This window comes from Tachyglossus aculeatus, chromosome 10 (assembly GCF_015852505.1).
Source record: "Tachyglossus aculeatus isolate mTacAcu1 chromosome 10, mTacAcu1.pri, whole genome shotgun sequence".
Classification (NCBI taxonomy): domain Eukaryota; kingdom Metazoa; phylum Chordata; class Mammalia; order Monotremata; family Tachyglossidae; genus Tachyglossus; species Tachyglossus aculeatus.
In genome coordinates, this window is record NC_052075.1 from 59,932,257 (window position 1) to 59,953,431 (window position 21,175).

At 60.9% G+C, this 21,175-nt stretch overlaps 1 protein-coding gene across 1 annotated transcript; it reads right to left on the minus strand.

Moving 5' to 3' along the window:
- Positions 1-8,119: 8,119 nt before the first annotated feature.
- On the minus strand, positions 8,120-14,929 carry ARHGAP9 (Rho GTPase activating protein 9). Its single transcript, XM_038752075.1, is given in 29 exon segments — positions 8,120-8,270; positions 8,272-8,316; positions 8,318-8,347; positions 8,349-8,440; positions 8,557-8,584; positions 8,587-8,648; positions 8,740-8,833; positions 8,835-8,917; positions 9,079-9,132; positions 9,246-9,323; positions 9,539-9,596; positions 9,598-9,641; positions 9,864-9,876; positions 9,878-9,951; positions 10,089-10,236; positions 10,367-10,390; positions 10,392-10,467; positions 10,729-10,772; positions 10,775-10,834; positions 10,987-11,074; positions 11,166-11,182; positions 11,184-11,229; positions 11,335-11,427; positions 11,721-11,856; positions 11,908-12,374; positions 13,689-13,828; positions 13,990-14,126; positions 14,339-14,518; positions 14,641-14,929. Coding segments are annotated over 29 exon segments (2,724 nt in total). The 3' UTR covers positions 8,120-8,246.
- Between the last annotated feature and the right edge of the window lie 6,246 nt (positions 14,930-21,175).

The following is a 21,175-nucleotide window of genomic DNA, read 5'->3' on the forward strand; positions in this document are numbered from 1 at the left end:
TCGGGGCGTGGGGCGGCGCTGGGGAACAGTCCGGAGCCCTTAGTCCCCTGAGCAGCAGTCGGGTTCCCCAGCCTCGCCCGGCTCCCAGCCGCGCCCTGAGTTGGTCTCTCTCCCTCTCCCTCCCTCTCCTCCTCCCTCTCTTCCTCTCCCCCCTCCCACTCCCTCTCCCTCTCTTCCTCTCCCTCTCTCCCCCTTTCCCACTCTCCGTCTCCCTCTCTTCGTCCCTCCCTCCTTCCCACTCTCCCTCTCCCTCCCTCCATCTCTGTCCCTTTTCCCACTCTTCCTCTCCCTCTGTCCGTCGTCTCCCTCTCCCACTGCCCCTCCCCGCCCCATCTGTTTTTCCCCAGACGCGGCGGGCGGCTCCTCGCCGTCCTCCCGGCCGGCCTGTGGGACGGCGCTGACCTTTGCCCTGTCGAGCCCGGGCGGGCGGCGCGCCCAGCTGCTGCAGGCGCGGCTGTGGCTGTACCTGCGGCCCCTGGGCCCCCGGCGGCCGGGCCCCCCCGCTGCGGGTCTTCCTGCGGGGCCCGTCGGGTCGCACCTTGCTGGCCGAGCGGCGGCCCGGCTCGCCCGGCTGGCACGGGCTGCCCCTGCGGGTCCGCCGGCTCGGGGGGGCGGCGGCGGCGGCGGCGCCCGGAGGCCGGCGGCGGCTGGAGCTGGAGCTGGACTGCGGCTCCCCCGGGCCCCTGCGGCTGGACACGGCCGGCGGCCGGAGGCCCTTCCTGGTGAGCCGGGCGGGGCCGGGCCACCGAGGCGGGCCGGGGGGCCGGAGCCGGCGGCGGGTGCCCGCCTGCGCCCCGGGCTCGGACCTCTGCTGCCGCCGCGACCGCTTCGTGGATTTCCGGGAGCTGGGCTGGGGCGGCTGGATCCTGCAGCCCGAGGGCTACACCATGAACTACTGCGCCGGCCAGTGCCCGCTGCACCTGGCCGGCAGCCCGGGCATCGCCGCCTCCTTCCACGCCGCCCTGCTCAGCCTGCTCAAGGCCAACCAGGCCCCCGCGCCCGCCGCCCAGTCCTGCTGCGTGCCCACCGCCCGCCGGCCCCTCTCCCTGCTCTACCTGGACCCCAGCGGCAGCGTGGTCAAGGCCGACGTGCCCGACATGGTGGTGGATGCCTGCGGCTGCAGCTAGGGGTGGGCACGGAAGGGGGGCGCCGGCCGGGAGACACCCCCCCCCCCCTCCAAGTTCCAGGAACGCCAGGGGTGGCCCCGGAGCGGAGTGGGGGCAGATGGAGGGCACAGATGAACCGAGGGGACTCCCTGGGGGTCGGTCGGGCCCCCAACCCTACCTCCCCACCCCCGTGACTGAGGGGCCGGGCCCCGTGAGTGGTTTATTTTCTTAATAAAAATGAAAAAACTCGAGAAGGGGCGACCATCCCGGTTGCTACGGGCCGAGGGGTGACGGGAGGAAGTCGTGGACCGTGGGGGGAGGATGGGGGCTGCCGGCGCATGGGGGCTTTTAGACTGTGAGCCCACCGTTGGGTAGGGACTGTCTCTATATGTTGCCAACTTGGACTTCCCAAGCGCTTGGTACAGTGCTCTGCACACGGTAAGGGCTCAATAGATACGATTGTTGATGATGATGGGAGCTGTGTGGGGGGGTGGGGGGCACATAGAGGGCTGAGTGTTGGGGGGGATATAGGCAGTTGGGTGTGGAAGGATGTGGACAGAGTGGGTGGGGGGATGTGGACAGTGGGGTGTGTGGGGATTTGGACAGTTGGGTGTAGGGGGATATGGATATTGGGGTGTGAGGAGGTGTAGACAGTGGGATGGGAGGGGATGTGGATAGTGGGGTGTGGGGAGGTGTAGACAGTGGGATGGGAGGAGATGTGGTCAGTGGGGTGGGGGGGGTTGTGGATAGCAGGGTGCAGGGGTCCCAGAGGGACTCACTGCCCTCGGGATGAGCTTCAGGTCAGGATGCATGTGACGTGCAGGGGGTGTCATCGCACCCCGCTACCTGCCTGCCTGCCCGGCTCTGTGTCTCTCCATCCTGTGATGTCACCTGGGTCTCCTTGTAGCCACCCCACCAATCAATCAGTCAATCAGTGGTGTTTACTGAACTCTTAACTATGTGCAGAGCACTGTACTAAGTGCTCGGGAGAGCGCAACAGGATTAGTGGACACGTTCCCTGTCCATAACGAACTTACAGTCTAGAGGGGTAGGCAGACGTTATTAATATGAATCGATAAGTAATTTATAATGTATAAATATATGGGCCTAAGTACTGAGGGGTTGGGGAATGGGGTGAATATCAGCTGTTAAAGGTCACGGCCCCCGGGGACTCTGATGTCACGTATGTCTCCTTGGGGCCACCCCACCAACCACCTCGGGGAGCCCCTATAATGGGGGAAGGGGCAAGGGGACATGCCCCAGGATCCTGCTGTGACCTTTGTCCTCACCCACATCTCTCCAATCTGTGACCATAGTAAGCAGCCACCAGCTGCCCTGCAGCATGGCTTAGTTGAAAGAGCACGGGCTTGAGAGTCAGAGGTTGTGGGTTCTATTTCCGGCGCCGCCACTTGTCAGCTGGGTGACTTTGGGTGAGTCACTTAACTTCTCTGTGCCTCAGTTATGTCATCTGTAAAATGGGAATTAAGACTATGAGTCCCACCTGGGACAACCTGGTACTCTCCCCCAGCGCTTGGCACATATTAAGCACTTAACAAATACCATCACCATTATTATTAGTATTATTATTATCTCATCCCACTCACACATTGACATTGTGTGTGTGTGTCACTGTCTCCGAGTTCCACCTGGGACAACCTGGTAATCTCCCCCAGTGCTTGGCACATATTCAGTGCTTAACAAATACCATCACCATTATTATTATTATTATTATTATTATTATTATTATTATTATTATTTATCCCACTCACACATTGACATCGTGTGTGCGTGTCACTGTCACCGAGACTCTGTCTCTCCATCCATCAATCTCTGGGTCTGTCTGCCCCCTCCTGGAGGACACTTCATTTTCAATGGCTGCTCCGGTAGACTGTGAGCCCACTGTTGGGTAGGGACCGTCTCTATATGTTGCCAACTTGGACTTCCCAAGCGCTTAGTACAGTGCTCTGCACCCAGTAAGCGCTCAATAAATACGATTGACTGATTGATTGCCCCGGCCGTGTGTCACCTCCAGCTTGGAGACTAGCCAGAACATTCATTCATTCATTCAATCGCATTTATTGAGCACTTACTGTGTGCAGAGCACCGAGGCTAGTGACCAGGCTGGGCAGGGGCAGGGGTGCGGAGAAGAAAGTGCCCAACCTCTGGAGTCTAGACCAAGAAAGACCCCCATGTCCTCTTTGAAGCAGTGTGGCCTTGTGGAGGACCTCGAGCCTGGGAGTCGTAAGACCTGAGTTCTAATCCCAGCTCCACCAACCGGTCAGTCAATCGTATTGATCAAGTGCTTACAGTATGCAGAGCACTGAACTAAGCGCTTGGGAGAGTACAATATAACAGTATGATGGACACATTTCCTGCCCATAATGAGCTTACAGTCTAGAGGAGGAAACAGATGTTAATACAAATAAATAAAATTACAGATATGTAAATAAGTGCTGGGGGGCTGGGGGGAATGGATAAATGGGCCAAATGGGGAAACGCCTCACGACTGGCTTTAAAGCACTCAGTCACCTTGCCCCCTCCTACACGATCTCGCTTCTCTCCTACTACAACCCAGCCTGCACACTTCACTCCTCTAATGCTAACCTTCACACTGTACCTCTATCTCTTCTATCTCACCAATGACTCCTCTCCCACTTCCTCCCTCTGGCCTGGAATGCCCCCCCTCCGATGGACAATTACTCCCCCCCCGCCCCCGCCTCAAAACCCTACTGAAGGCAAATCTCCTCCAAGAGGCCTTCCTTGTCTAATCCCCCGTTTCCTCCTCTCCCACTCCCTTCTGAGACTCCCTGACTTGGTTCCTTTATTCATGCCCCCTCTCAGCCCCACAGCACTTAGGTACTATTAATGTTTGTCTCCCCCTCTAGACAGTAACCTCGTGGTGGGTGGGGAATGTGTCTGCTTATCAATATCATATATATCAATATATCCCCCTTCTAGACTGTGAGCCCGGTGTTGGGTAGGGACCGTCTCTATATGTTGCCAACTTGTACTTCCCAAGCGCTTAGTATAGTGCTCTGCACACAGTAAGCGCTCAATAAATACAATTGAATGAATGAATGCTCAATAAACATGATTGAATTAATGAATGGATGAATGGAAGGCCTTTTGGAGGAGATGTGCCTTCAATAAGGCTTTGAAGGAGTGGAGAGGAATTATCTGTCAGATAGGAAGAGGGAGGGCATTCCAGGCCAGAGGTAGGACGTGGACAAAAGGTCGGCGGCAAGATAGATGAGATTGAAGTACGGAGAGAAGGTTGGCATTAGAGGAGCGAAGTGTGTGGGCTGGGTTGTAAGTAGGAGAATAGCGAGGTGAGGTAGAAGGGGACAACATGATTCAGTGCTTTGCTGCCATTGGTAAGGAGTTTCCATTTGATGTAGAGGTGGATGGGCAACCACGGGGGTTTCTTGAGGAGTGGGGAAACGTGTCCTGAACGTTTTTGTAGAAGAACGATCCGGGCAGCAGAGTGATGAATGGACTGGAGTGGGGAGAGACAGGAGGTAGGGAGGTCAGAAAGGAGGCTGATACACTCATCACAGCAGGATAGGATAAGCGATGATTGTATTAAAATGATAGCAGTTTGGATGGAGAGGAAAGGGCAGATTTTGGTGATAATAATGGCATTTATTAAGCACTTACTCTGTGCAAAGCACTGTTCTAAGCGCTGGGGAGGTTACAAGGTGATCAGGTTGTCACACGAGGGGCTCACAGTCTCAATCCCCATTTTACAGATGAGATAACTGAGGCACAGAGAAGTTGTGATGTTATGAAGGTTGAATGGACAAGATTTATTGACGGATTGACTATATGGGCTGAATGAGAGAGAAGCAGGAGGAAATGTGAGACTGCAGAGAGGGAGAGAGATCAGAGATCAGAGGAGTTGTAGATTTGGGAATCACCCGCACAGAAGTGGTAGTTGAAGCCATGTGAGTGAATGAGTTCTCCAAGGGAGTGTGTGTAGATGGAGACTAGAAAGGGCCCCAGAACTGAATCTTGAGGGATCCCCACAGTTAGGGGATTTGAGGCAGAGGAGAAACCCTCAAAAGAGGCTGAGAATGGGTGGCCAGAGAAATAGGAGGAGAACCAGGAGAAGACAGCGTCACTGAAGCTGAGATTGGATAACGTTTTCAGGAGAAGGGGATGGGAGACAGTGTCAGAGGCAGCCGAGAGGTCGAGGAGGATTAGGGTGGAGAAGAGGCTGATGGATTTGTCAAGAAGGAGATCACTGGTGACCCTTGAGAGGACGGTTTCAGCAGAGTGAAGGGGCAGAAGCTAGATCGAAGGGGGTCGAGGAGAGAATTGGAGGAGAGGAATTTGAGACCGTTTGTATAGACAACTCGCTCAAGGAGTTTGGAGAGGAATGATAGGAAGAAGATGAGATGAAAACTAGAAGGAGCCTTGGGGTCAAGGGAGGGTTTTTTTTTTTTTAGGATAGGGGAGACATAGACGTGTTTGAAAGCAGTGGGAAGAAGCCATTGGTGAATGAACGGTTGAAGACAGTGGTTAGAGAGGGAAGAAGGGAAGGGGCAAGTGTTTTGATAAGGTGCAATGAGATGGGTTTGGATGCGCAGGTGGAGGGGGTGGATTTTGAGAGAAGGCAGGAGATCTCCTCTTGAGATACTACTGGGAAAGATGGGAGAGTTGAAGAAGGGGCAGGAGAGTGGGGAGGGACAGGGGAGGGACAGGGGAGATTTAGGGAGATCATGCCCAGTGGTTTCAATTTTCTCAATAACGGAGGGTGACCAGGTCACTGGGGGGACCAGGGACGGGAGGAGCCGAGGGGTGGGGGGCCAGGGGGTTTGAGGAGGGAATTGAATGTCTGGAACAACTGGCCAGGGCAATAGGCATGGGTGTCAATAAGGGTGGAGAAATAATTTTGTCTGGCAGAAGAGAGGGCAGAGTTAAAGCACGTGCAGATAAATTTGAAATGGATGAGGTCAGCCTGATATTTAGATTTCCACCAGCAGCGCTCTGTGGCTCGTGCACAGGAGTGAAGGAAGCCGACTGTGGAGGTGATCCAAGGCTGTGGGTTAGTGGTACGAGATCAACGAAAGGATAGGAGAGCAAGTGAGTCGAGTTCAGTAGAGAGGGTGGTGTCGAGAATGTCAATTTGGTCGTCAAGGGAGGTAGTTTGGGTCTGGAGGCTAAATGGGGCATGATGACTTGAGAAAATTGGATGGGGTCAAAAGATTGGAGGTCTCTGTGGGGGAACAACACAGATCTGCGCTATCTTCTCTGCTGCTGACTTTGGACAAGCCACTTAACCTCTCAGTTACCTCATCTATAAAATGGAGATTAAGACTGTGAGCCCCATGTGGGTCTATCCTAGTGCTTAATAGAGTGCTCGACACATAGCAGGCACTTAACAAATACCATTAAAAAAAAAGCCACCGAGAGAGTGTACCCAGCTCCAATCCAGTCCAGTCCAATTCAGCCCAGTCCAAGCTGGCCCTTTGCCCAATACTGCCTCCCCTCCCTTCCCCCATCTTCCTTTCCTTCCTCCCCCTCCCCAGGGGACCTGGCTGAGAACTAGAGATGGCATTTCTGATTAGTTCCTCAGTCTATCTTTCTTGCTCTCCCTCTCTGTCTCTGTCTCTCTCTCTCTCAGAGCCACCATCACCTCTTTTCTCTCCTTGCTTGATTGACTGCCCTGTTTTCCCATTTGTAAGTGTCTGCACCAACCTCAATCATGGACCCCCTGAGAGCCTCCCCCTGCCCCCCAGCTGACACTGTCCCGTCGCACACTCTGACCCCGGCTCATCACTGTCTGATCATTTCTTCAACTCCAGCGCCTTATGGGGGCAAAAGCAAAAACTCCACCAGTTGTGGTGATGGTAAGCCCCACTATTCCTCATTTCCCACTCCCTTCTGCATTGCCCTGACTTGCTCCCTTTGCTCTTCCCCTCTCCCAGCCCCAAGGAACTTATGTCCATATCTATAATTTTATTTATCTGCATTGATGTCAGTCTCCCCGGCTCATGACTGTAAGCTCACTGGGGGCAGGGAATGTCACTGTTTATTGTATTGTACTTTCCCAAGCGTTTAGTATGGTGCTCTGCACACAGTAAGTGCTCAATAAACTCAGTTGAATGAATGAATGATGATCCAAGGAAAGGCTTTGTGGGTGCACAATGTGGCCATGCCCCAGGCCTCCACATTGCCCCTTTTCAGGCCCACAACCACACACTCCCCCACTCCCCGTCAGTGATATCTTCTAATTAGGTTGGCTACTCATGTCCTGGCAGTTGTGGAGAGGGAGGGGGTAGTTCCTGGATTAAAAGAATGAGTTTGAATCTTCTTAATCCAGTAACAGAAGAGGGCCATGTCCAGCATGGAGAGGGGCTGGGAGTTGGGGAACTGGGGGAAGACAAGGGACTAGGAAGGCCAGACCCCACCCTCCACCATCAATGAAGTTGGAATGAGAGAGAGAGAGAGAGAGAGAGAGAGAGAGAGATCACTCACTGAACTTTGATCTTGTTTCTCAATCATCAATCGCATTTATTGAGCCGTTACTTTATGCGGGGCACTGTACTAAGCTCTAGAGAGACTATGATATAGCAAAGTTGGTAGACACGTTCCCTGACCACAATGAGTTTACCGTCTTGGGACTATCTCGCTGCTGACCCCTTGCTCACATCTTCCCTCTGCCCTGGGACTCCCTTCCCCTTCACATCCGACAGACCACCACTCTCCCCACCTACAAAGCCTTACTGAAGGCCCATCTCTTCCAAGAGGCCTTCCCTGACTAAGCCCTCATCCCCCCCAATTCCTATATCCCTCTTTTGCGTCACCCTTGTCCTTGGGGTCTGCGCCCTTTAATTAGTCAATATTCACCCCACGCTCAGCCTCTCTCAGCCTTTTACGTTCGTGTCCTTAATTTATTTTCATGACTGTCTCCCGCTGTAGACTGTGAGCTCCTTATGGGCATGGACCATGTCTCCCAGCTCTGTTGGAATTGTCTCCCAAGCGCTCAGTACAGTGTTCCGCATATGGTAAGCGCTCAATAAATATCATCGATTGATGGATTGAGAGGTGAGCAATTTGGGGGTCACCCCGCTCCTCCCGGGGTCACCTCCTCCCCCGGGGCGAATGAGGGGGGTGGGGGCCCCGAGTTGTTGCGGTTCAGGGGTCGGGGAAGAGGCTGTCCGAAGTCCGTCAGCAGCAGCTCGACCAGCTGGCTGGGGTAGAGGGCGGCGGTGGGCGGCGGGGTCTGCGGCCTCCTGCCTCCGGCCGCAGGAGCGTCTTGCCCGAATACGATCCCCCAGATTCAGCGGGCGTCATACGGTTCTGGGTCCGGGCTCGAACGACCACCCCTGCTGGGGGCAGGGCCCCTCCGCGTCACACTTGGGGGGACCCCCTGCCGGAGCCCCCGGTCTCCCGTCCGCGCGGGTCCCCCCGGCCCCGTCCCCCTCCCCCCCCCCCCACCACCTGCGCAGGTGCTCCAGGAGGAAGCGCCAGCGTGTTCCCTGTTGGTTGGTGGCATGGAGGCCAGGACCTGTCGGAGCTGGGCCAGGCGGTCCGCTGCTAGGGAGGCCTGGGTGGGAGACGAAGGAGGAGAGGAGAGGAGAGGTGAGTGCAAAGAAAGGAGCCCCCTCCGGCTCCCCCGCCCCGCTACCGAAGCTCCGCGCCCCTCTCCACCCCCCTGGTAACCCGAGGGCTTCGCGGCAGGGCAGGCAGCAGGCGGCCCCGGGGATCAGGGGCTGCGGCAGCCTCCCGCAGGAACAGCTTCAGGGCCCCCGTCACCACGTGGATGTCCTCCCACTCGTCACGGTCCAGGTCCAAAACCGGGCCCTCTGCACGGGTGCACCGGGGCCGGCCAGCTCGCGGGGGGCGGGTGGAAGGGGGAAGGGGCGAGGACAGCGGAGAGGGCCAGGGGGAGTGGGAGCAGAGGGAGGGGGCCCGCGGGGCCGGGGAGCAGAGGGAGGGGGTCCGCGGGGCCGGTTGGAATTGGAACCTTGTCCCGCCTTTTCAGGGAACACGTAGCGCCCGTCCGAGGTGACCGCTCGCTCTGCCGGAAACGGAGGAGAGGTCGGTGACGGGAGCGGAGGGGCCCCCCCTGCCCCCCGATCCACGGCTCCCAGACCCTCCCCTCCACGATCCCAGCGCCCCCAAAGCCCCTACCTCTGTCCACCAGGAATCGCAGTTTCTGGATCACCGCCAGGTTCCCGCTCACCCGATAAATCCCGTCCACATCCAGGCCTGGGGGCGGGGGGGGGGGCGGTCACGGGAGTAACTGGGAGGGGAGGGACCCCGGGGGGAACGGGGAAACCGGAGGAAGAAGTCTGTGGTGCCAGGATAGGGCCTGGTGGGGAGGGAGACCCTTGGGAAGAAGCACTTTGGAGAGAGGCAGGACCCTGGGGGGGGGGGGGGGGGGGAGGGTCGAGGCGCGTCGAGGGTCCCGGGGCCGCGGGCACCTCTTCTTGTCCCACGGCGGGCGACGCAGAGCCGCACGAAGTTGGGCACCGTGCCCCCCTTCCCGCTGGCACAGCGCCTCCAGGGAGCAGCCAAACACCTGGTCTGGGGTCGGGGCGCTCAGTAAGAACGGCGACGTGGGCTCCCCTGGGCCACCCCGCTCATCCCTCTCCTCCCCGTCCCAAACCTTCGAGCCCTCCCCTCCCCTCACTCAGGATCTCCTCCGACCTCCTTGGCTCTCCCCTCCCGAGCCCCCACCTCGGATCTCCCCTCCGGCCCAGGTAGGCGCCCCCTTCCCTCCCCCCTCCCCCCTCCCCCAGCCCTCACCTCGGAGGAGGCCCGCGCTCCTGCAGGCTCCGCAGTGGCGGTCTCTTGGCAATGAGTCGCTTCAATTTATTCCGGACTTGACTCCGGCCTGGGGCCCGGAGGCGAGGGTCAGGGAGACCCCGGCGCTGGCGTCCGGGATCCCCTCCCGTCCTCTGGCCCTCCCACAGAATGCCCCGCCCCGCATTTCCCAGGGCCCCGGCCCCCGGTCCCGGTCCCGGCCCTCACCCGGGCCCCTCCAGCTCCCCCGGCTCCGCGCCCCCGGCCACTCCGGGGGCCGTTCCGGGCCCGGCTCCAGCTCGTCGTCCTCTTCAGCCCCGCTCAGCTCGGCCGGCCCCGCTCCGGACAGCCGTAGCTCTACGGGGTTTTCCCGCTCCTGGGGGCCAGGGAGGCCCACCGGGCGGGGTGAGCTCGCCCGGCCCCGGCCCCCGTACCCCCCGCACCCCCCGGCCCCGCTCGCCTCCACCCGTGCCCGGCCCATCCACCCCGCCGTCCGTTCCCCTCACCAGCCGGGTGATGACCGCTCGCAGGGGCCACTTTCCAGTCTCGGACCTCCGCCTCGTTATCGGGACTGCAACAGAACTCGTGTCCCGGCACCGTCCGCCACCTGGGGGCCGGGGGGTGCGGGATGAGGGACCGTGCGGGGGGCCCCGGGGCCCGGCCCCGGCGGCTCTGGAGGAGGGGGGGGGGGTGTGTGGGGTGTGTTTTTTAGACTGTGAGCCCACTGTTGGGTAGGGACTGTCTCTATATGTTGCCAACTTGTACTTCCCAAGTGCTTAGTACAGTGCTCTGCACACAGTAAGCGCTCAATAACTACGATTTATTGATTGATTCATTGATTGTTGGGAGGGGTACAGGTGGGGGATGCCTCACGTGCAGCACATTCCTGCGACTGGTCAGGGTGTCAGGCCGGGACCCCCAAGGCGGCTCCTCTGAGAATCCACGCTGCTCTCCGGCCGGCTGCGGGCGGGGCCCTGGACCGGGCGAGGGCGAGCGAATGCGCCTCCGGCAGCGGCCTCCACCGGAGCCCAAGCCGCCCTCGCCCGGCAGACCCCCCTCATCCCACATCGTCCCCTTTCCCACACGACCCCACCCCCAGAAGCCCCTCCGCCCCGCGCCCCATCACCCACAGGGCTGGGGAGGAAGCCGGGGCATCCCTATAGAAGACCAGACTGTTCCCCGCTAAGACCACCCAGGCCGTCGTCCAGTTCTTCCTGAGAGGTATGGACAAAGCGCGGGGGTGCACCGGAGTGGGACCCAAGTCCCGCCCCGCCCCCCGTCCCCGTTCCCCGGGGGCCCCCGCACTTGAGTTTGCGCCCCCCCTTCAGCGATCTTGGTCTTGTTGAGGCTTCCCGACTTCTCCACCGTCCTGCGGGGAGAAATGGACCAGGATGGAGTAACCCCGAGGCCTGCCCACTCGGTCTGCCCGCGGTCCGGGCGCCCTGGGCACGGCGTGGCAAGGGGGCGTGGGCACTCACGGTGGGGGTCGTCCAGGACCTGGGGAAGGGGGTCGCTGACCTGAGGAGTCTGGGCAAAGGCCCACGGGAACCTGAGCTGAGGACCAGTCCTGGGGGACGAGAGGGGAGACGGGAGGGGCTTCACGGGGCCTGGCGGCTCGAGAAGACGATTCACAACGCGGGATGGTCCGGGGATCCGGTGGGGGCGGGCACGGGGGGGGGGGGCTGGGGTCGCGGGAAGCAAGAGCTCCTAGGGGGAGGCTCACAACGACCGGAGCGTGGGGGGGTCCCGGGAGGGTCACAGTTTTGGACGGAAGGGGCTCCGGGCCCTGGGGGATTACGGTGTGGGGAGAGCCCTCGCGGGGAGGGTGGGAGTGGGGGCCGCGCGATGGTTGCATCTAACCTGAAGGGTAGACGAGTCCGCGGAGCTGTGGGGCATCGGCCCTTGTTGGGGTCCCCACGCCGGACTGGGGGGGCGGCGGCGCCGTCCGCCTCCCTTCGGCGGGGGGCTGGCGGTTCTTCCATGGAGGCTTGAGGCCCTGAGGGAGGGGCAGCAGACTCTTGCATGAACCCCCTCTCCCTCCCCCCACCCCACCCCCCGAGACTCTGAGCATCCTCAAATGCATCCTCGATCTCTGAAACGTCCCCCGAACGGACTCCCCGTCCCCGGGGTCCAGTTCTGCCTTCCTCCTCCTCCTCCTCCTCCTCCTCTGCTCCCGGGGAGCCGGGGCTTACTGAGTCCCGCGCCCTTCCGGGGAGGCTTCCACGTGCGCCGTCCAGTCTGCGAGTGGGACGTAGAAAAGGGCGGGCCGAGGCGGGATCCAGGAGCAGGTCCCAGCTGCCCAGCCGTTGCAGGGGCGGGTGGACGGACTCGGCGGGGCCTGCGGGCCCGGGGGGCGGGGAGCGAGGGCCGCCGTGCAGCTCTACCAGGTTACAGTACCGGGGGAAGGCGGAGGCCTGGGCGGGGCCATGGGGGCCGGAGATGGCGGACCGACGGCCGGCCGGACAGACGGGACAGACAGTCAGCCGGGGGGCTGCCACAGCCCGACACCCAGTCCTGCCCCCCCGGGGGGTTGGCCCACCCCCTGGCCTGACCACGGCCCCTAGCTCCTGTCCCCATTCCCCCCCAGCCCAGACCCCGCGGCCTGTCCCGCCCCTATCATCATCAATCGTATTTATTGAGCGCTTACTATGTGCAGAGCACTGTACTAAGCGCTTGGGAAGTACAAATTGGCAACATATAGGGATAGTCCCTACCCAACAGTGGGCTCACAGTCTATCCCCCCCCCCGGCTCCCCCTCCCGCCGGCCAGCCCCTGCGCCCCCTTCCTCCGTCCTAACCGCCCTTGAGCTCTGCGTCCCCCTCGGGCCTACTCACGGCCCCAGCCCTCCCCCTCCCAGCTCCACCCCCCTCCCCTCTCCTGCCCGCCCCCCAATGCTCCTGTCATCACCGCCTTCTTATTCCCCCTTCCCCCCCCCACCTGGCCGTCCCCTCGCCCCGAACCCCAGCCGCTCTATCCTCCCCCCGGCCCCGTCTACCCGGCCTCCGGGCCCCTGATTCCGGCCTGCCCCGGCTCCACCCTCCGGCTCCAGCCTGGGGTCTCCCCGGGAGTCCGGCCGTTGAGCCCCGGGCCCCCTTCCTCCCCTGCCCTGCCCCTCTCCGCCCTCGCTTCCTGTTGCACACTTCCCTCCCCCACCCCCCGCCCACAGGAAAGGGGAACAAGCGGAGAGGGGTCCGGAGGTTCCGCGCCCCATTCCCGGCTCTGCCTCTTCCCCGCCACCGCCGGGACCCCCCCCCCCCCCCATCCGAGAGGGGGGTCGAGGAGACCTAACCCCAGGCTAGGGGAGGAATAACGGGGCTGAGGTCCTGGAAAAGATGGGTGAGGGAGAGCTGGGGCAGCAGGGAGATGGGCTGAGACCTCAGGTGGGGACACGGGTGGGTGGGAGTGAGGGGAGACTCAGGCGGGGACACGGGGTGGTGGCGGTGAGGGAGAGCTGAGGCAGCAGGGAGATGGGCTGAGACCTCAGGCGGGGAGGCGGGGGGGGGGGGGGGGGGAAGGGAGACCTCAGGCGGGGACACGGGGTGGTGGCGGTGAGGGAGAGCTGAGGCAGCAGGGAGATGGGCTGAGACCTCAGGTGGGGAGGCGGGGGTGGGGTGGGGAAGGGGAGACCTCAGGCGGGGACACGAGGTGGTGGGGTGAGGGAGAGCTGGGGCAATCAGGAAGATGGGCTGATACCCCTCGGGCGGGGAGGCGGGTGTGTGTGTGGGGGGGGACCTCAGGCGGGGACACGGGGGGGGGGGGGAGGGAGACCTGGGGTAGCAGGGAGATGGACTGAGACCTCAGGCGGGGAGGCGGGTATGCGGGGGAGACCTCAGGCGGGGACACGGGTGAGTGGGGGCGAGGGAGACCTGGGGCACCAGGGAGATGGACTGAGACCTCAGGCGGGGGAGGCGGGTACGTGGGGGGAGACCTCGGGCGGGGGACACGGTGTGGGTGGGAGTGAGGGAGAGCTGGGGCAGCAGGGAGATGGGCTGAGACCTCAGGCGGGGAGGCGAGTGTGTGTGGGGGAGACCTCAGGCGGGGACACGGGTGGGTGGGGGGCTAGGGAGAGCTGGGGCAGCAGGGAGATGGACTGAGACCTCAGGCGGGGGGGGGGGTATGTGGGGGAGACCTCGGGCGGGGACACGGGTGGGGTGGGAGTGAGGGAGAGCTGGGGCAGCAAGGAGATGGGCTGAGACCACAGGCGGGGAGGTGGGTATGTGGGGGAGACCTCGGGCGGGGACACGGGTGGGTGGGGGTGAGGGAGAACTGGGGCAGCAGGGAGATGGGCTGAGACCTCAGGCGGGGAGGCGGGTATGTGGGGGAGACCTCGGGCGGCGACACGGGTGGGTGGGGGCGGGGGAGAGCTGGGGCAGCAAGGAGATGGGCTGAGACCTCAGGCGGGGAGGCGGGGAGGTGGCGGAAGAGGTTGAGCAGCCGCGGTCCGGGACCCGGGAAGGAAGGGTGCTGCGGGATCTCACCCACCCCGTGGGAGCCAGGCGCGGTCAGTCCATCGTTCTGAGGCCAGGGCTGGAGTGGACAGCCGGGGCCGGGGCCGGGGCCGGGGCCGGGGCCGGGGGATGCACGAGCCCCGGGGGCGGAGGCCTCGCGGGACGGAGTCCGGTCCAGCTCCTCCAGCGATCGGTGGATCACCTCGGGCTCTGGAGGCGAGGTTGGGGTTGGGGGGGGCCCGAGGTCAGAGCTAACCCACCGGTCCGGTCCCGGTTCCGTGTCCCCCGTCCCCGAACCCTCTCCTAAGCTGCCGGGGGCTGAGCAGACTCACGGAGCGGGGACCGGGCGAGGTGAGCCGGGGTCAGGGAGCAGCGTTGAGGGCGGGGCGGCGGGGCGCCCGGCCCGGACACTTCCACCACGTAGGCGGCGGGCACGAAGAGCGTGCGGTCGGGCCGGGCCACCCCCGGCCTCCGCACCAGCCACCAGTCCGCGTTGGTCTTGCGCAGCAGGTGGAAGTGGTCCCCCTCGGCCAGCGCCACCGGTTGCCCCTCCGACCCCACGTAGCTGTAGGCGTACAGGGCTCGGAGCTCCGTCCCTCGCCTCCACCGCCCGGGAAGCATGGCCCAGGCCACCGGACACCTGCCCGCCGGGGACGGGACGCCTGGGGCCCGGGCGGGGCTGAGAGGATGGAGCGGGGGCCAGGGGGACGGGCCTGGAGGGAAGGAGGCAGGAGCTGGGTCAGGGGTAAGGGCTGGAATTGGGGTAGGGGGAGATGGAGCAGGAGGGGCTCAGATGGGGGGCGGGCCCTGCGGGGGTTTGGGGGGGCCCGTAGGGAGATTTCCACCCGGGGTGGAAATCCCGGGGGCTCCAGCTGCTCTGAGTAGGGGTGGCTGGGAAAGTCGGGGCCCCGGGATGGGGCCGGGAAAGGCTGGGAAGGAGGGAGGGCAGGGCCGCCAGAAGTCAGCACCCCCTCACAGCGGGAGAGACGGACACAGAAATAGGGGCAGGCACGGAGAGAGGGTCAGAGACGCAGAGAGCGAGACAGAAACACAAAGACGGAGAGACCCAGATCAACTCCCCCTCGACTGCAGTTTCCGTTATACTCACCTCAGCCTTGGGGCCACCGACTTCCTGTGTCACATGCAGACCCAGCCCGGGGAGACAAAGGCACACAGTCACATCTACGAAGATACCACTCTCCTCCTTGGACCGACACACACACACACCTCTAGAGGCACCCACCCTCCTCCATCGTCTGGGTCCCCCTACGCCCCTACAACTTCCTCCCCGGACACACAATCACACAAACACAGACGCTCAACATGTCCCGGGACAGAGAGTCACCAACGCCTAGACATACAAACCCACTCCCCAGACACACAGTCGGGCAGCTCTCCCTTCCCACTCCTACCCCCGCCCACTGCGCAAGGAGGCAGCCGCATCCAGGCCCGACCACACATGCAGTGCTCTGCACACAGTAAGCGCTCAATAAATACGACTGAATGAAGGCCCACAGGCTGCAGCCTCGCTGATCTCCCGCCTTCACCTTTCAGCAGCAGTTTCGTGACGTCAGAGACCCCCCTCCCCGGGACATGTGACCGGAGGCTGGGCGACCAGGGTCCCTGAGTCCCAACTCAGAGTGTAGACAACTCCCCCACGGAGTGACAGCTCTAGGTTGGCTCCCTCAGCCTCGGGGAGAAGAAGCACATCCTCATTTCTACCTCCGTCTTACTCCTTGCCCCAAACCGCTGGGGCCGGCTGGGCGGCTTTGAGCAAGTCACTGGGGCTTTCTTCTGAACCTCAGTGACCCTCTCCATGAACTGAGGATCCTTTATTACCACCCACCGCCACTTCCATACCCACCCCATCTTCGTCCTTCCCTACCTGCCTCTGCCTCCCTCTCCTCTCTGCCTTCTTTTCCCGGGGGGCCAGCGGGGCCTGGGAATAGTAATAATAATAATGGCATTTATTAAGTGCTTACTATGTGCAAAGCACTGTTCTAAGCGCTGGGGAGGTTACAAGGTGATCAGGTTGTCCCTCGGGGGACTCACAGTCTTCACCTCCTCCAGGAGGCCTTCCCAGACTGAGCCCCCTCCTTTTTCTCCCCCTCGTCCCCCTCTCCATCCCCACCATCTTACCTCCTTCCCTTCCCCACAGCACCTGTATATATGTATATATGTTTGTACATATTTATTACTCTATTTATTTTACTTGTACATATCTATTCTATTTATTTTATTTTGTTAGTATGTTTGGTTTTGTTCCCTGTCTCCCCCTTTTAGACTGTGAGCCCACTGTTGGGTAGGGACTGACTCTATATGTTGCCAACTTGTACTTCCCAAGTGCTTAGTACAGTGCTCTGCACACAGTAAGCGCTCAATAAATACGATTGATTGATTGATTCATCCCCATTTTACAGATGAGGGAACTGAGGCCCAGAGAAGTTAAGTGACTTGACCAAAGTCACACAGCTGACAATTGGCGGAGGCGGGATATGAACCCATGACCTCTGACTCCAAAGCCCGAGCAGTTCTCCACTGAGCCACGCTGCTTCTCAGTGTAGGGAAGGGCTGGGTAGGGGGGGCCTGGGCTGAGAGACTGGAGCAGAGGGGACAGGGGTGGGCTGGCCGGGGGTGGATGAGAGGGTGGGGAGGAGGGTAGGATTCACCCCATTCTCAGCTCCATAGCACTTCTGTACATATCTATAAATTATGTATTATCATTTATTTATATTCAGTCTATCTTCCCTGCTAGACTGCAAGCTTATTATGGGCAAGGAACATACCTCCTTCCCTACCTCTGCCCTACCTCCTTCCCCTCCCCACAGCACTTGTATATATATTTGTACAGATTTATTACTCTATTTTACTTCTACACATTTACTGTTCTATTTAGTTTGTTAATGATGTGCATACAGCTTTGATTCTATTTGTTCTGATGACTTTGACACCTGTCTACATGTTTTGTTTTGTTGTCTGTCTCCCCCTTCTAGACTGTGAGCCCGTTGTTGGGTAGGGACCGTCTCTAGATGTTGCCGACTTGTACTTCCCAAGCGCTTAATACAGTGCTCTGCACACAGTAAGCATTGCCAACTTGTACTTCCCAAGTGCTTAGTACAGTGCTCTGCACACAGTAAGCGCTCAATAAATACGATTGAATGAATGAATGAAAGGAACAGGTCTACCAACTCTGTTGCATCGCACTCATCCAAGCGTATAGTACAGTGCTCTGTACCCACTGAGCACTCGAGAAATGCCATTGATTAATTGATTGATTGATTTCCACCCCCGCACCTCCACCCCCTCACACACACACACCCCCTGCCAAATTGGGAGGAAAAAGTGAAAGATAAGCACTGTGAAAGCACTTTGGAAAAAAAAGGGATGTTGAAGTTTCCAAGTAGATTATAATTATGTGATTCATTCATCCATTCATTCAATCAGAGCACTGTACTAAGTGTTTGGGAGAGTACAGTACAACAATAAACAGACGCATTCCTTGCCCACAGTGAGCTTGCAGTCTAGGTGGGGGGGGGTTGTCAGAACACCCCGTGACATAATCTTACAGGCAGTAGTGGGGTAGTGCCTGGTGATACCCTTCTCTTGACCCCCTCGCTAACACACAGGCGTGCATGTGTGTGCGTGTGCACGCATACACACACACACACACACACACACATCATTGTCCCATTCCTATGTATGTATATAACATCATTGGTCAGCCCTTCACGCTGACTCAAGGCCATGCTGAGCCTGAAATTTTACTCTGCTCCTAGCTAAAGACTTTACTACTTTTTTGTGTATTATTTTGAGTATTTGATGCTGTGTTTTAGTGCATTATTGTTTCATCACTTCTTATGTGTCTCTCAAGGCTCCATTCCCCCCAACACTTTTAGACTGGGAACTCTTTGAGGGCCAGGGGTCGAAGCTATTTTCTGCCCTTGTATTATTAATACATTACTTACATTAATTCATTAATAATAACGACAACAACTGTTGAGGACCAGGGATCGAGCCTATTTTCTACTTTTAATGTATAACTAATACATTAATTATGTTAATTCATTAATAATAATAATAATAATAATTTTGGTGTTGCTTAAGTGCTTACTCTGTGCCAGGGGTGGATACAAGCAAATCGGATTGGACATAGTCCCCGTCCTACGTGGGGTTCAAAGACTCAATCCCCATTTTACAGATGAGGTAATTGAGGCCCAGAGAAGTGAAGTGACTTGTGACAAGGTCACAGGGCAGATAAGTGGCAGAGTGGGGATTAGAGCCCAAGACCTTCTGACCCCCAGGTCTGTGCTCTAGCCACTACACCACGCTGTTTCCCATGCACTTAGTAAACGCTTCATAAGTACTATTGAGAAGCAGCGAGGTTCAGTGGAAAGAGCCCAGGCTTGGGAGTCAGAGATCATGGGTTCTAATCCCGGCTCTGCCACTTATCGGCTGTGTGACTTTGGGCAAGTCACTTAACTTCTCTGTGCCTCAGTTACCCCGTCTGTAAAATGGGGATTAAGATTGTAAGCCCCATGTGGGACAACCTGATCACCTTGTATCCCCCCAGTGCTTAGAACAGTGCTTTGCTCGTAGTAAGCGCTTAACAAATACCATCATCATTATTATTATTACTATTGGAAAGAGCCCGGGCTTTGGAGTCAGAGGTCATGGGTTCAAATCCCGCCTCCGCCACTTGTCAGCTGTGTGACTTTGGGCAAGCCACTTCACTTCTCTGGGCCTCAGTTCCCTCATCCGGAAAATGGGGATTAAGACTGTGAGCCCCACGTGGGACAATCTCATCACCTTGTTTCCCCCCCCCCGCCCCAGCGCTTAGAACGGTGCTTTGCACATAGTAAGCGCTTAATAAATGCCATCATCATTATTATTGTTATTATTACTGTTATTACTGAGACTATTATTCAGGGAGTCTGAGGTCTTGGGGTGCTTGACTTGGTGTCGCCATGGGCACCAGGCGGGGGGAGGCGGGGCAAAGGAGCGCAGAGGGCGGCCCGGCCCCTCCTCGGGGCCTCCCTGGTTTCCGGGACTCCCCGTTCCGGCGTCTCCGCGCGCGCATGGCATTGTGGGCTTCGAAGTCCCCGTGGCGGCAGGGGCCGAGGAGGCGGCGGGCCGCAGAACTACGACTCCCGGCGGGCCCCGCGGCGCCGGGCCCCGCGCGCCACCGCTCCCCGCGCGCCGCTCCGGGCCGCTCCCCCAGCCTTGCCTTGCCCTGCCCGGCCGGGGCTCGTTGCATCAGCGGCTGGTGGCGGCGGGATGCGGCTGTTCGTCAGCGAGGGCGCCCCGGGGAACCTGCCCGTGCTGGCGGCGGCCGGGCGGGCCGGACACACTGGCCTAAGCGTCTGCACCGTGGGCCCCGACGGTAAGGCTCGGCAGCCTCCCCCCCCGCCCCCCGGGACAGGGTCTCTACCCTCACCTCGCCTCCCCTCCCCGCCGGGGCAGGGTCTCCGCCCTCCGCCTCCCCTCCCCCCGGGGCAGGGTCTCTGCCCCCCCCCCAACCCCCCTCTCCCGGGACAGGGTCTCTGCCCCCCCCGCCTCCCCTCTCCCCGGGACAGGGTCTCCGCCTTCCGCCTCCCCCCCCCCCGGGACAGGGTCTCTGCCCCCCCCGACTCCCCTTCCCCCGGGGCAGGGTCTCCGCCCTCCGCCTCCCCTCCCCCCGGGGCAGGGTCTCTGCCCCACCCCCCCCGACTTCCCCTTCCCCCGGGACAGGGGTCTCTGTCCCCCGCCTCCCCTCTTCCCGGGACAGGGTCTCTGCCCCGCCCCCCCCCCGACTCCCCTCCCCGCGGGACAGGGGTCTCTGCCCCCGCGACTCCCCTTCCCCCGGGGCAGGGTCTCCGCCCTCCGCCTCCCCTCCTCCCGGGGCAGGGTCTCTGCCCCCCCCCCCCGACTCCCCTCCCCCCGGGACAGGGTCTCTGTCCCCCGCCTCCCCTCTTCCCGGGACAGGGGTCTCTGCCCCCGCGACTCCCCCTTCCCCCGGGGCAGGGTCTCCGCCCTCCGCCTCCCCTCCCCCCGGGGCAGGGTCTCTGCCCCCCCCCCCCCGACTCCCCTCCCCCCGGGACAGGGTCTCTGTCCCCCGCCTCCCCTCTTCCCGGGACAGGGTCTCTGCCCCCGCGACTCCCCTTCCCCCGGGGCAGGGTCTCCGCCCTCCGCCTCCCCTCCTCCCGGGGCAGGGTCTCTGCCCCCCCCCCGACTCCCCTCTCCCCCGGACAGGGTCTCGGCCCCCCCCCCCGACTCCCCTCCCCCCGGAACAGGGTCCCTGCCCCCCGCCTCCCCTCCCTCCGGGACAGGGTCTCTGCCCCCCCCCCCCCCGACTCCCCTCCCCCCGGAACAGGGTCCCTGCCCCCCGGCCTCCCCTCCCTCCGGGACAGGGTCTCCGCCCTCCGCCTCCCCTCCCTCCGGGGGACAGGGTTCTCCGCCCTCCGCCTCCCCTCCCCCTCCGGGACAGGGTCTCCCGCCCTCCGCCTCCCCCTCCCTCTGGGACAGAGTCTCCGCCCCCCGACTCCCCTCTCCCTAGGACAGGGTCTCCGCCCCCCCCCCCGACTCCCCTCTCCCCAGGACAGAGTCTCTGCTTCCACCTCTCCTCTCTGGGCACAGGGTCTCCATCCCCGCTCCCCCTCAACCCCCGGGCCGGCCAGGGTCTCTGTCCCCGTGCTGCTGTGGTCCGCCCCGTCCCCTTGGCCCCCCTTGGCCGTCCCCTTGCCATCCCCTACTGAGCCCCCCTTTTCCCTCTCCTCCTCCCCACACCCCCCCGCCCTACCTCCTTCCCCTCCCCACAGCACCTGTATATATGTTTGTACAGATTTGTTACTCTGTTTTACTTGTACATATTTACCATTCTATTTATTTTGT